Genomic DNA, 16,096 nt, shown 5'->3' on the forward strand with positions numbered 1-16,096 from the left:
TACTGTATAGCACAAGGAACTATACTCAATATTTTATAATAACCTGTAATGGAAAGGAATCTGAAAAATTATCTATCTTTCGATCGATCTATGAATCACTTTGCTGTACACTTTAAACTAACACAGCATTGTAAATTAACTATACTTCAATTTAAAAAAAGTATTTACTGAGTGAATTCTATGTCCAAAGTGCCAAAGTGCCATGAATGGATCTTTGAGTTATAGATGAGGCTCGTTACTAAAAAAAATAAAAGAGAGATGCAGTCCATGAAAATATTGATAACATAAGGGGAATATGTTATACCTATGAAAAATGTTGTATGGAGATTCAGACAAAATGATATGGAATTTCTGAGGAGAATTATATCCAGATGAGTGGAGGGTAGGCAATAGAATAGTGAGAAATGAGGTTAGAGTGTGAAAAGATGGGGCCAGATCAGATGTGATCTCAAATACCCAAGTCCAGGACATGTGGACTTCATCTGAAGGCAGTGAAGGAAAATAGAGTTGAAGGCTCTTTGTGTAGGTTGGGCTATATTTTGCAAATAAGTAGCTTCAGTATGTTTTTTTCCTAAATGCTTAAGTCTATCATATATGGACAGTTACAAAAACGTGATTTTAAAAAAAAAATTTATTTATTTTGTTTATTTATTTTTGGCTGCATTGGGTCTTCATTGCAGTGCGTGGGCTTTCTCTAGTTGCGGCGAGCAGGGGGCTACTCTTCGCTGCTGTGTGCGGGTTTCTCGTTGCGGTGGCTTCTCTTGTTGTGGAGCACAGGCTGTAGGCACCCGGGCTTCAGTAGTTGTGGCTCACGGGCTCAGCAGTTGTGACGCATGGGCTTAGTTGCTCTGCGGCATGTGGGATCTTCCCGGACCAGGGCTCAAACCCATGTCCCCTGCATTGGCAGGCGGATTCTTAACCACTGCGCCACCAGGGAAGCCCATGTGATTTTGTTTTTAAAAAGCAATTTAAAATTGAATTTTTAAAATGTATCAGGAGTTTTTACAAGAGATCAGTGGTTATTAGATTTTCATGATGGTGTCGTTTAAAGGCATCATTTCCTCAGGTTCTTAGACCGACTTTGGTTTACTTGGCCTAGGGTTTCAAGAGGTGGTGAGTGCTGAGATTTGAGGCAGGTAGACCTGAAGCATTCAGCCTTAGCAGCCCCAGAGAATGGTATTGCCACTTCATTAATTAGTTCATGGAACATCCCTTTGGGCTAGTTTAGCAGGATTATCTCTGTTTTTACAGAGCAAGAAAATGAGGTGTGAGGTGTTGAATTGGCAATGAGTCCTGGAGTTCAGAATTTCAGACCTTTAGTCAGTTCCTCAGTTTGTAGATCTTGTTCTTATTAATCCAAATATATATTTTCACAACAATTTTAGTTTCATTGAGTTTATTTTTTTAAATAAAAATTCATGTTTTTAAGTCATGCAGGTTTTACCTTGAATTTGACCCAGCTGTGATACTGTCCAAGTGTCACGTGGAATTTGTGAACTTGAGTTAAATTATATACTTAGACTTGTCAAATTCACATAACGTTTTTTTTGTTTGTTGTTGGGTTTTGTTTGTTTGTTTGTTTTTTGGTATAGCCATCTGTGACATAAACACAATCTAAATAAGATACCAGAGGCAGAGTGATATATTGAAAGGTGCATGTGATTTATATTCAAAGACCTGGCTCATCCCATTCTAGCAGAGTGAACATGCTTAAGTCACTTTTGCCCTCTTTGACTTTGAAATATTTCCAAGAAAAATGTTAGCCAAATATTTAATCTATCTATCTATCCATCCAGCTGTCTAATTTCTACTCAGGGAGTGACTCCTTTCTGATTCACCAGGCTAACCTACTTCTCAATATCCAAATAAACTGGGTTTTCCAAGACAACGTTGAACCCAGTGCAGAATCAAGGTTAGAGGTCAGCTATAAGCATGTTCTGCTTTTCCTGGCGGTGGTTCCCTCACTAACTGACAAAGCCAACCGGGAGTATGATCTCTGCTGAGTCCACAATGAATGTTCGAGTTTTGCATTGATGCCTTTTCAGTTGATTTGGTTCCATAGTCACAGATTACACCTAACACTGGTCAGGATGCTCACCAGCAAGGCATTCCTGGTATACAGGGGTCTGAGTGGGAGTACCTCATACTCAATCCTTTGGGGTCCATCCCTCCATAACCAGGTGTGTTGCTACTTCACATTATTCTCATATTTCAAACATTATTTATTTTCAAAGGGCAAGGGAAAGTGTACAGCCTAATAAGAAAATGTACGTGTTTTAAAAATATATTCTAATTGATTATTATGTTTCCCGTATCTAAGCTACAGTGTCTCTAGATTAGCACCAAGTGACCAACACTTAATCACTGATAAGGGCTCTGGGAAAGCTCCCCTTATATGTAGTTGATTTGTTTAATTATTTTGTGATTTAAGTTATTATTTAAAATGCCAGTTAGAGGGCTTCCCTGGTGGCACAGTGGTTGAGAATCCGCCTGCCAATGCAGGGGACATGGGTTCGAGCCCTGGTCCGGGAAGATCCCACATGCCGCGGAGCAACTAAGCCTGTGTGCCACAACTACTGAGCCTGCGCTCTAGAGCCCACGAGCCACAACCACTGAGCCCGTGTTCCACAACTACTGAAGCCCGCGCGCCTAGAGCCCGTGCACCACAACGAAGAGCAGCCCCCGCTCGCTGCAACTAGAGAAAACCCGTGTGCAGCAATGAAGACCCAATGCAGCCAAAAATAAATTTATTAAAAAAAAAAAAGCCAATTAGAAAAATGCATTTTTAATGAAAAATGGTATTTTTTCCCCTCAAAAGTCCTAATTGTTTTATACAATGGTCTTACATTTTTTTTTCAGTTCAAACATATTACTTGGATTATTTTTTCAAATTCTTTTATTAGTATATCTGGAAACAGACTGATTTAGTTATTTTAACTAAAATGACTCAAAGAAATATATATTTAGGATTAATCTTCAGTTCAGCTGGTTAATCATGAACATTTGGAGAGTATTTTTGTCATACTGAATGAGGAAAACAACTTATTCAAGACAGATGGTTTAATTTAATTCAAGCAACAACTTACAGACTCAGAATAAAGTTATATAATTATTTAAAAAATCATCTATTTGTGAATTTCTGTATATAATAACTATAGACATGTATGCGCGAAAGAAAAATAGCATATATCAGGCAGCTCAACAGGAGTTTCCAAGTTATTTGTTTGTCTAATGTGTTCACCTTCATCTTTAATTCAACAATCTAACAGGGTATTAAGCAATCAAGGTTGGAAGGAAAGACATTTGAAAAAATAACATTTGGTATGACGTATGTGCTCAATACATTACTAGTTAATATTGAGGGTAACTACAAAGTAACAGTAGGGACAATAAATTAAAAACCAGATAAGTAAAATGTACAATATGATAGATGATGGTAAGTGCTATTAAAAAAAACAAAAAGGCAGGGAAGGGCAATAGAGAACCAGGCATGTGGCAGAAGCTTTAAGTTCAGTGGCCAGGGAGTCAGTATTAAGAGGTGGGGAGGATTTCACGAAGCAGATACTATCAGCATAGATGCAGAATCAGAAAGGCCTGTCCTTCACACAGGCAAAGACTCATTTGCAGTTAAACAAGCTAAGCCTTAAGAAGAAGCAAATCTGCTGGGAGAGGGATTTGTAGTCATCCAAGGTGCTATAAACTACAACCCTGGCCACAAAACTTTATTCCTTGGAAATCGAATCTATTTTCTTATGCTATAGTATGAACTAAATAAATCAAGGGACCCTTGGGATCAATCAAAAGTAAGCTTGCAATACATGCCATTAAACTGAAAAAACTGCCTCTTCTTTATTTCAGCAAATTCTCAATTCTAATAATTTATTCTACAGAAATGCTTACATATTTATGCAAATAGATATTTACGAGGAAACCTATCATGGCATTATTTGCAACAGCAAAATTTAGAAACAACCAACAGGATTGTCACTGAGGGACAGGTTAAATAAATTATGGCACATCCATGGTGTGGAATATACACAGCTATTACAAAGAATGAAGCAACCCTTACTGTAACTACCAGCATGGAACAACTGCCACGGTAATTGTTAAATGAAAAAAGCAAGGTGCAGGAGAATGGGTACAGCAAGTTATCCCTGTGTTTAAAAATTACATGTATAAAATGTTCACATAAGACAATATGTATATGTAGGTATAGGCCGCCTTTGAATGAATATTGCTAATTCTGGTTGCAGCTTTGTGGTTGGGGGACAGGAATGGGAAAGATTCTTCCTTTTCACTGTATGCTCCATTTTACCACTTGAATATTGGTCAGGTGCATATATTATCTGTTAAACTTTTTTTTTTAAAAAGTCAACATCACTGCAAATATTAGCTTAGGGCCAAGAATCTCTGGGTTTAAAATGCAAAAAAAATTATTGTGATTGATTAAAAATTTTTTACTCTAAATTAGAGTCTCTTTTAATTAAATTTCAATAAACATTTATTGTTCAACTAGCAGGCATTGCCAAGTGTTGTTTTAGGCACTGGAGAGTCAAGAAGAATTCTACCGCTTGTTCTTCTCAAAATGGCATAATTTGATTGAAGAGAGAGCCCCATAAATTATTTAGGGTTAATATTTATCTCTAGAATAACTACCAAAGTGCAAAGCAAATAGTGGTTCACTTGTATGGACAACCCTGCCCCTTAGTATGTGTGATTTTAGGCAAATTAATTAAGCTCCAGTTTCTTCATTTGTAAAATGGGGTTAAATAGTAAGTACTTATTCAGGGCATAGTTTTGATGATTAATGGAGGAAGGTAGGCTGGTTTGACCTAAAGTCACAACTAGGGGCTGGGGAGGAAGGAGTGTTAGTGGGAGATGAGGGAACCACGGAAGCAGTGGTTGGTCATGGGGGTCCTTGTTAGGCCAAGCTTAAGAGTTGGGATATATCTTTCAGTGGAAACCAGATAGCAGAAGACTGAGGAGAGGATAGGGTGGGAGGAATTAGGAAGAGGAATGATGAAGAGGAGAGAAAGGGCCGAAGTGTCAAGGGAGAAATTGAAGACACCAGATGGGGGTGAAGGGTCCTAGCTATTTAATGGAGCAAGTAGAGGCAGCAGGGGATAAAATCAAGATGGGGGCTTAGCTTTGTAAAGGGATAAGGATCCTTCTCCTGAGACAGGCAGCAAAGGAGAAAAGTGGTGAAGATGTAGATGAAGTGGGTTATGGAGGGAAGGGAGGTTGAAAGCCTTCATGCCTGTTGGCCTTTATTTTCTTGAAGTTTGGAGGGAAACTGAGAGTGAGTGTGCCTGGAGTGTGATTTTAGGATTTAGGATGAAAGGTAGGGATTTGGACAGTTCACTGTGGGAAATGTAAGAAGTAGTTGATTTGGGAGGAGGACAGGGTTGGCCGATGCCAAAGCCTTGTCTCAGGCCAAGGTGCCTGAGGGGCCATGTGGTTCTCGGTACAACAGCCTGGACCCTGGAAGCAAAAGGAGCCGGAAAGATGACCAGACCTACCCAGATGCAAGGGGTTCGGGAATGGAGGGTGGTGGTCAGAGTCTGGCTGGTGGATAGAGGAAGAAGTGAAGTCGAGAAAAGTTGATGAAGTCAGTCTCAAGAAACTAGAATGGGGTCAAGTGCCTGGTGGGGACCCAGAAACTCTAGGCAGCAGGCGGATGAGGGGAGATGACCAAACACTATGTTGTGGCTGGAGGGGGAGGACACTTGGGAGTTCAAGATTTTATAGGATTATTTTATTTTATTATTTTATTTTTGTTTTACAGAAAGTAATTGCTTAAAAAAGTTGCCTTAAAATTCTCATAATAGCTCAACAGTTTCTGTTGTTGGCACAGACCATGAGCAGTATGCCCAGGGCTTAAGTGAAATTTTTCTTTGGAGCTCTGTTAAGGCAACATGCCATCTATAGAGGGTGAGCCCAGAGTGTTTATGTAAGTGGAAAAAAAGCAAGGTTTTAACCAAGGCAGCACAGGTCTCAGCCAGTTCCCTGGAAACCTGTAATTTTTCCTCATAGGGGGAAAAATAAAAAAGCACTCGGTGCTTTGTATTTCATAAGCTCGGTGATTTGTATTTCTTTGCTTTTGAAGGTAAAACCAGTAATCCACAGCAGGATCAATGTGTCAGCTCGCTTTAGAAAACCGCTTCTGGAACCCTGCGCTATCTTGTAAGTTGGAGCCCTTTACATTTTGAGTTAAAATTGAGGTGGTGGTTTCCTTTTGGGTTGGGATTTATTTTGTAGTTTTAAAGGCATAACTGTGTCAAACGGTTTGGCTCACTGGCTTTTCTTTTTTTCCAGCTTGATTGCAAATGGAGACCTTATAAACCCAGCTTCTAGACTCCTCATCCCTAGAAAAGCCTTGAATCAGTGGGATCATGTACTACAAATGGTCACGGAAAAAATAACTCTGAGGAGTGGGGCTGTCCACAGGTATGTCAAATTAATCTTGCAAGTGGATGGGTTTCAGAATTGCTGAGGAAATTCCCAAGAGGCTCTGGAGTCACTGGCCCCTAGATTTGAATTTCAGCTCACCGGTTAGGCTCTATATGCCTCAGTTTCTCTATCTGTAAAATGGGTATATAATTGTTCATACCTTGTAGAGTTGTTTTAGGAAGGAGTTAATCTGTATAAAGAGCTTAGAACAGTACTTGGCAAATAGTAACTTCTCAACAAATATTAACTGTTTATATACTCTTTGGCACATAGAGCACATCAACAAATATTAACTATTTTTTTCTTTTGATTTACAGCGAATAGGCAAGCATCAGCATTGCTTTATTTGAGAAGGACTTTTTTTTTTTTTTTTTTTGAGTGAGCCAGCTTCTTGACTCTTAAATAACTGTCCTTTTCTTTAGGAGATATTTATAATTATCTGATGGTCCAAATTATTTGCCTCAGGTAAAAAAATCAGACATCAGGAGGTATTAGTGGGTTTAGGAAGGAGGCAAGTTAGAGAGGATAATTAAGTGGGGTTGCCTAAACCTGAGAAATCAAAAACATTTTTCTCAAGTTCTAATATTTAAGTGAAGATTAAAGTCATGGCTTTTAAGTTGTGAAGCCTATGAAACTATACCTTGATGGAGGCTCACTTATTTATTATCTCATAGGTGGGAAGGTTACAAATAATATAGACATGTACAGAGATTATATATAATATGTGACACACAAATATTTGAAATCCAGTGAAGAGTTTTCTGGTAGTTATTCTTGAATATTATCCTCACCCAGTCTCTCTAACATACTCCACTGGTAGAGAACACTATAGACATATAGGGTAAAATAAGCTCTCAGATGGTTGTACGTTTTTCAGTTAAATGTGGGTACAGATTAATGTATGCATATTTACATACATTAGTATACATAGTTTCACAACCATTGTGATTTTAAATATAATTGTTTTAATTGAAAGTGTAATACTTCACATGTGGTAAAAAATTCAAATAGGGCAAAAATATAAATAAAAACGATTTCTCCCACCTCAGGTTCCCCAGTCTTTCTTTCCAGTACTTTTCTGCATCATTGCAGGATGGAAACTGGAGTTCATAGAAACACAAATGGGAACACACACACATATGAATAAATATGTAAATACACCTTGCTTTTTTCCCTGTAACAAAAAATCTTGGACAGTTTTCTTATCAGCACAAATAGATCTATCTTATTGTGTTTAACGATTACAAAATATTCCATTTTATGGGTGTACCTTAATCTATTTAACAGTCTCCTCTTGATGGAAATTTCGGTCATTTTCAGCCTTTTGCTATTACAGTGCATATTTTTGTATCTAAGCAGAGTTTATTAAGAGATGAAAGTTGAATTGCTGTATCAAGTGGTGAATGCTATTAAATTTTGATAGATACAGCCAACTGTCTTCCAAAGAGTCTGTACTAATTTACCAAAAGTGCATGAGAGGGCCTGTTTTTCATGCTCTCATCTATACTATAAAACTAACAAACATTTTGTCTTGGTAAAAGTAGTATTTCATTGTTTCTTGAATTTTATTTATTTAATATACTACAGCAACAACAACATCACTGATCATTTCTTGTGTGCGAGTCATTATTACAAGTGTTTTACATTTTTAACTTAATTAACTCATCAACCTTATGAGTGACTAGTTCTATTATTCTCTTTTAATAGACATGAAACATGAGACATAGAGGGGGAAATTTACTTGCCCAAGATTATTCAGGTAACGAGTAGAAGGGCTGGAATTCAAACCTAGTAGGCAGTCTGCTCCAGAGCCTGTGCTGTTAACTACCAAGCTAGTCTGTAAATAAATGCCATACATTTATCTCCCATTATATATGAATGAACATATTTATTACATATGAATATGAATATATATCTCTCATGGCCTTTGCACATTTATTTTATTGATTTATAGGGACTCTTTATATATTACAGAAATTAGCCCTTTCTCATATATGAGTTTTATATATGTTTTCATATTTAAATATGTTTCCAATTTGTATTTTTATAACTCTATGTTTCTTTTTGCACACAGATATGATGAATTTTGATGCAGTCAAATTTTCAATCTTTCATTATGATCATTAGGTTCTATGATTAGCTTAGGGCTTCTTCACTCTGAGATTATAAAAATATTCTCCCATGTTTCAGTCTTTCAAATTTTAAATTTCATTTAAACCTTTGATCCTTTTGGACTTCATTTTGGCATCAGGAGTAAAGGCAGATCTCAACAGTTATACACTGATATTTTTTAAAAGATATATAGTTTTGTCTTTTGACACATACATAGATGTAAACCCACTCCATAAATAATATGAACCACACAAAGATACATACACGCAATTGCATGCCCAGATACACCTATTCATACATATATTGATATGAACAAATTGATACATAGAAATAAAATACATTCCAGAACAAATACAGAAATGAGAATATAGTTATATGTCCCCTGAACACCTGAATACTTGGAGAAGCTTAATTCTTACTGTAATGCCAGACATGAATGAGATTTGGTTGCTGCTTACTTGGGACACGCCTACCCTCCCTTAACAGAACAGAGCAGGAAGGGTTGGACCCTCCCTGTGCATCAGTATATATATCAAAAACATCCCACACAAATTGGTTCAACTCCTTGTTTATGATTCTTGTGCTTTGTAGCACAGTAAGAAAGCAGGTCAACAAGAGTCATATAAAAGAAGGCTCAAATCACAGGCTAGAATTTATTCAGTATCTTTTACCTACCTGTTGAGGAAACCAGTCAAATTTTGGCTGTTTCCAGAGTCACAACTTGGCTGCCTTTTAATTTCTAGCTATAAAAGTTAACTACTGGGCTTCCCTGGTGGCGCAGTGGTCGAGAGTCTGCCTGCCAATGCGGGGGACACGGGTTCGTGCCCCGGTCCGGGAAGATCCCACATGCCGCGGAGCAGCTGGGCCCGTAAGCCATGGCCGCTGAGCCTGCGCGTCCGGAGCCTGTGCTCCGCAACGGGAGAGGCCACAACAGTGGGAGGCCCGCGTACAGCAAAAAAAAAAAAAAAAAAAAAAAAGTTAACTACTGATTCAGATCTTCCTATTTTGATGGAAAATGAAAGAAGAATAACTGGATCTAGGCCAGTTGTTCTCAACCAGGGCAATTTTGCCACTAGGGGATGCTTGCAGTGTCCGGAGCCACAGGGAATAGGGGCAGCTACCATCTACCATCTTGTACGTAGAGGCCAAAGGTGCTGTTGACTTCTTACAATTCCCAGGACAGCCTCCCCACCTCTCCTACAATTATCAGGTCCAGAATGTCAATAATGTTCAGCAACCCTGGTGTAGGTCAAGGTAGGAAGTCCAGATATCTGGGTTAAGTGTTGGTATTTAGACTTTGAGGGATAGAATTACATTATAAAGAAAGACTTTAACATCTTTATACCAACTCAGTACTAACACATTTTAGGGGGTTTGGTGGCTGTTTTTGTTTTACTTCTTGACTCCATATGATATGGCCATGCACATAATCAGTAAACAAGTAGACAGGTCAATGGCAACTATCACTGCCCTTAATTATATAATATAAGAAGTCTGAGAATCTTAAAAGTTATTATCTTAAAACCCTTCCAGTTACTAACTCTTTTGTTTATCACCTTCAAAGACATGCCTTGTCTTTGTGGTGTAGTTTTCTAATAGTCTGTTTTTTCTTGTTCTTTAAACAAGTTCTGTGGACACTTTAAATCGTCTAGCAAAGTTATCACTGTTCTTTTAATAAGTAACATATTGTAGTTTGCGGCAGCAGTTTTACAGTAAAGGGAAGTTCTTGTGAAATCCCTTGATTCTGGGAAGATGAGGGAAGGCAAAAGAAAAAAGAAAGGAAGCATGAACGCTATGCAGTTCTGCATCATTAATACTAGCAATGGGTTCTTTTACCGCCTGCCCTCTCACCTCTTGTTTTCTGACCCAGTTCTGTGTGCTTGGATGTAAAATTTTGGCTGAGGGCTGCTCTTGCATGGAATGCAGTAAGTGGCTTGTCAACCTGACCAATGCATTAAGAAAATGAATTTTAAAGGTGCTCACAGAATATAAGTAGAAGAATCAAACTTCAGTGGAAGCCGAGCTTCATTTAAAGCACAACGTTCTCTACAAGTTAATTCTTTCCCTCTAAAATCTAAATAGGGCAGCAATAGGGGATCATTATGTTAGATTGTCAGGTTTCTTGGGATGAAACACTGTACAGCTAGAGAGTAACTGCATCTGCATTATAGCAATGGCATTTAGCTGAGTCTAATGACTTTGAAGCATTTATAATTCAGTAATTAGCATAGTAACGAATGAGCCAACTTAAGAACAGGGTTTTTAATTGACTCTGTGATTTTAAGCAGTTCTTGCAATGCTTGTTAAAATTTTAATCGCTGGCATTCATATTTTGGCAGACTTTATACTTTAGAAGGAAAACTGATTGAGAGTGGGGCAGAGTTGGAGAATGGGCAGTTTTACGTGGCTGTCGGCAGAGATAAGTTTAAGAAATTGCCTTACAGTGAATTACTTTTTGACAAGTCAACGATGAGAAGGCCTTACGGGTAAGTTTGCATCCTCATTCACTTCTCACATTTTAATTATCACTTGAAATAGCATTGAGTCTTATGCTGACCACTGGTCTATTTTATAGAATCTTGTTTATCAGTTAAAGTGGAAAGCATGTATGAAATGAATTGATCGGTGTTTATTTTGCCATGATTGGAGATTGAGAACTATTGCATGAAAATATAATTTTGAGGAATCCATGATAGACTATATAGTATTGTTTTACCATTCACTTACGAATTTATAATGAAGACTTATTTTTGTGAAAAAGATACAGGGCAGTAAGCTTCTAAACAGCATACGTTATTAGAAGTTTTAATAGCATCTTAACTGGTTAGCTAGACGGAATAACTTTTCACTTGGTGCGTAGAGAAACTTCTAAAGGTCATTAAAAATGAATATTTTCTACTTTAAAAAATAAAAATAGTAAAATATAAAAATGATATAGTTCCTTTTGTACAAATAAGTAGAATGGCTGGGTGTGTAATTATTACACGCAAAATTTTAAAGATTACACTATTAACTACACACAGTGCACAGTGGACCATTTTCCTCTATGAGATGTCATATATTTGTGAAGAATGCCTTATTTCAGCCCAGTGGATGGACGCCGAGGCATGCATTTTCATGAAGAGCCCCAGCCCTGGATGCAGGGCCCGTTTGGCTTGCTCATGGTGCATTGCAATCCATCTCTGCTGCTTTTCTGTGTCCACTTTGCTAGAAAATTGACTTTTTGTAGTTGTCCTCTGCTAGGGTGGGTGATTTGTGGCAGAGATAGAGCAGAATATCACCAATCTGTTCTCCATTAATTTGCAATCTGTGTAGCTTGATGGAGAGGCTAACCAAGGGTTTCATAAGAATAGATGAAATGGAATTTCAGGGGTGGTGTTTGAAGTAGCAAGCAGACTTACTGCTAACCATCCTTACCCATCCATGAAATCAAATCCTTCACAACCTTTGCTAAACAATACTGGGTTAGGCTGCTGGGCGTTGCAGTACACACTGCAGTAAGAGCTTGTACTTGATGGCAGCGAGAAAGGTAGCTCATGGTAGCCTCTCTCAGACAGATTAGTAAGATTTACCTTTATCTCTGTGGCCTCCTTATTTTCAGAGAGGGTTAGGTTTCAAGATGGGTTGGGTTTTAAGATGGATCTTTTCCTATAATAGAAACATCTGGGAAATAACTTACTCTTAGAGCCGAAGAGAATTTTTTACTTTTTGATGAGAATGACTGGTTTAGAAACTCCCTGAATAGACATGCCAGTGTTTTACTATTCTATGCTTCTATCAGAGGCAGACATTATAGACATGATAAAAACTATGGAAATTTATAGTTTTAAATGCCATCTGGCAAAATCATCACTCGGCTTGGGAAATGATTTTTTGAAATGCAAATAGAAAATTTAGAGATCTGATTTAAAATGCTATGAAAAAACTTAAGACAGTACTAAATTTATTTGTAAGCATCAATTAAAATACTATACCAGAGGGACTTCCCTGGTGGCACGGTGGTTAAGAATCCGCCTGCCAAGACAGGGGACATGGGTTTGAGCCCTGGTCCGGGAAGATCCCACATGCCTTGGAGCAACTAAGCCCGTGTACCACAACTACTGAGTCTGCACTCTAGAGCCCGCGAGCCACAATTACCGAGCCCACGTGCCACAACTACTGAAGCCTGCGTGCCTAGAGCCGGTGCTCCGCAACAAGAGAAGCCACCACAATGAGAGGCCCGCGCACGGCAACAAAGAGTAGCCCCTGCTCACTGCAACTAGAGAAAGCCCGTGCGCAGCAACGAAGACCCAACACAGCCAAAAATAAATTAAAAAAATAATATTAAAAAATACTATACAAGAAAACACTAAAGGTCTTTTGGAATGGAATTTGGAAATGTTATGGTGGTCTTTGTGAAACTGGGAACGTCTATGGGACTTTTTGTGAAATACTGATGTCAGTAAGTAGTTGAGTTCCATGTCAGGATGACAAATTGAGATGACGATTATCTTGCCTTATATATTATTTGTAAATAATGCTCAGATTTCTAAATTGCAATTTGTTTCCGCAGTCAGAAAGCCTCTTCACTACCTCCTATTGTAGGATCCAGAAGGTCTAAAGGGAGTGTAAGTATCAGATGCTTTACTCATTAATGTTCTATATTTCTGTATGATACACAGAGACTGTCCTTTGGGTTTCAATTAAATTCGAAGAAATGAAACTTAGCCACCTTGTGGTATATAAGCAATTATGTGAAACAACACTAGAACATTAATGTTACAACTAAGTTTCTAAAGGAGAGCTAACATTATTAAAATATGGATTTCAAAATATCTTTTTCCTAATATACAGACCTGATAAAATTTACACCATGGTTGAAATCTAGGCAGTGATACACAAATGAGAAGAAATGCTGTATTACGTCACACCAGTGGTCTGCCCAGTCTTGTTTTCTGTCACTGACCAAGACTGAAAAGAAAGTTTTTGTAACAGAATAGTAATCCTCAGTTATCTTCCTTTAAAAGATTGAGAATCATTCCAAATATTTAGCTCCTTATCAGAATCTTTTCCATCCATCATTCATTCATTTATTTGTTAATTCAGCAAATGTCTACTAAATACCCATTATATGGGAACTGTGACAAGTATTTAGTAGGTAACTTCTTAACCTATTTGTATTTTTTGTCTGTACCCCCTCATGGAGGTGAGTTTCATGTCATGCTGGAGTATTGCTTTGACAGGTCTTCTTGGCTGAAACTTCTTTCTACTCTTTTGGTTGAACTTCCTGACCTGTAGTGGTCAGAAGTGATCTGACATTTCCCCTTTCTGAATTAAATAAGGAAAACGCTTACACTGGTGTTTTGTAAAACAGGTGGCTGCTGGGCAATGATACTGTCTCCTAATGATGATTTAGATATTTCTTCCCCTCCCCCCTTTCTGTAATACCATGTGAAATTCTTGAAAAAGAAAAATAATTTTGTGTGAAGAAATAGTGCTGATCTCAGTATAACAAACAACAGACATACCCACTCATTCGCTGTAACTACTGTACTATTTATGACAAAGCTCTTGCCCTCAAGAAACTTACAGTCTAATTGAAATAGAGAAAATAGTTTGAAAAGGTAACTAACAAGCTAAAGCTAAATATAAAATATGTGCTGAGATAGGTATACAGAAGGAATGAGACAAAAGGAATCAACGTGCATTGGCCAAAGTACATGGAGGAAGTTGAATCTGAGCTGTGCCTTTGAGGACTGTTTAAGATTCGGGTGAAGGTTAGTGAGAGGAAAGGGAGATAGAAAGGACAGTGTGGAGAAAGGAGCAGAGATGAGCGCACGGAGAAACAATAATTTGGGCTGATATTTAGTGAACACTCGAGGGTTCAACACCATGCCAAGGGCTTTACAGATGTGATTTATTTAACCCTAACTCCATGAGGCAGGTACTGTTGTTATTGCATTTAAAAATGAGAAAAGGAGGGCTTCCCTGGTGGCGCAGTGGTTGAGAGTCTGCCTGCCGACGCAGGGGACACGGGTTCGTGCCCCGGTCCAGGAAGATCCCACATGCCGCGGAGTGGCTGGGCCCGTGAGCCATGGCCGCTGAGCCTGCACGTCCGGATCCTGTGCTCCGCAACGGGAGAGGCCACAACAGTGAGAGGTCCGCGTACTGCAAAAAAAAAAAAAAAGAGAAAAGGAAACACAGATAGTAGAAGTAGCATCTCCAAACGCTCCATTGAGTAAATGGAGGGGAAGGATTGAGTCTAGATGGCCCGCTTGGAGGGAGCTAATGCTTCTGACCCCAGGGGGACAATGAGTCCCTCAGGCCAGCTGGAACAGAGGCCCCTCCTGGCGTGGAGGCTGACATGCTCACTTGGTAGATGGTGGCAGTTTTTTTTTTTTTTTTTTTGCTGTACGTGGGCCTCTCACTGCTGTGGCCTCTCCTGTTGTGGAGCACAGGCTCTGGACGCGCAGGCTCAGCGGCCACGGCTCATGGGCCCAGCGCTCTGCGGCATCTGGGCTCTTCCTGGACCGGGGCACGAACCCGTGTCCCTTGCATCGGCAGGCGGACTCTCAACCACTGCGTCACCAGGGAAGCCCCGGTGGCAGTTTTAGATGACCTCGAATGTCAGAATGTAGAGTTTAGTCTTTAGCCTTGGGTTAAGGGAAGCTCATGAAGGCTTCAGAGAAGTGCGAATGTTGATCCAAGTCCAGTCTAGAAAGGCCAGATCTTTTATGTGGAGAAAACCTTAATATGGTGAGAGGCCATCGATGAGGTGTCAGTTACAAAGCAACTTCCGTAACCTTGGCGTAAAGTGGCAAGAGCCTAGACCAGGTAGGTGGTGAGGGAGCAGCAGTAGGTGATTATTGCTCATGAAGAAACAAGGGACTTGCTAGGTGATTGGATACAGGGGATTAATGGAGCAGTTGGAGCCAAAGATAACTGCAAGTTTCTGAGCTTGGATGCCAGAGAAAATGGTGGTACTATGGCTAAGAAGGGGGCAACTAGAGGAAGGAGTGACCTGCTTACTTTCCAGTGCATTGAGTTGTGTCATCACAGAATCTAGGTGAAAAATGTTCAGCTAGTAGTTGTAAATGGCAGAGGCTGAGGACATCAGATGTTGATTCGCAAGTTCATCCACATGATGGTCATAGTCGAAGAGCAGAGACGTGTCATGGTGGTGTTCTTTCCTCGCACCCAGCACAGCCTGGCAGGGAGCAGGGTTCTTCATGCTGTTGAGTGAGAGGATGGGGGAGTGGGTGCCGAGAGAGAGAGAGAGACAGACAGACAGACAGACAGAGCAGTGAGAACCACAGAGGACCCAAAACTTCATGTGTGTGGAGAGCAAGGGGAGAGAGAGAATTCTAGTAACTGAAAAATATATTTTAGCCACAATAAAGCTAAATAAAAACCAGGAATTTAGGGTTTGGAAATTCTATCCTCTTGCTCTTCTTCAGGACTTTGGAGTGGAATCTCTTCCACGTCCCATGCACATGTGAGCTCATTAACTCTCACAGTACAGCTGGAAAGGTGATGGTTAAACAGAGACCAAGTG

At 39.3% G+C, this 16,096-nt stretch overlaps 1 protein-coding gene across 2 annotated transcripts in view; it reads left to right on the forward strand.

Annotated features, from left to right (window-relative positions):
- Positions 1-16,096, forward strand: part of DCDC2 (doublecortin domain containing 2) — a 157,663-nt gene that overhangs the window by 39,162 nt on the left and 102,405 nt on the right. For both annotated transcript variants that reach the window (XM_032650284.1, XM_032650285.1), the window contains 4 exons: positions 6,107-6,183; positions 6,316-6,447; positions 10,902-11,048; positions 13,115-13,169. In XM_032650284.1, coding sequence (XP_032506175.1) covers positions 6,107-6,183; positions 6,316-6,447; positions 10,902-11,048; positions 13,115-13,169 — 411 coding nt within the window. The remainder of the gene's footprint in view (positions 1-6,106; positions 6,184-6,315; positions 6,448-10,901; positions 11,049-13,114; positions 13,170-16,096) is intronic.

The sequence above is a fragment of the Phocoena sinus genome, chromosome 11 (genome assembly GCF_008692025.1).
Source record: "Phocoena sinus isolate mPhoSin1 chromosome 11, mPhoSin1.pri, whole genome shotgun sequence".
Lineage (NCBI taxonomy): Eukaryota > Metazoa > Chordata > Mammalia > Artiodactyla > Phocoenidae > Phocoena > Phocoena sinus.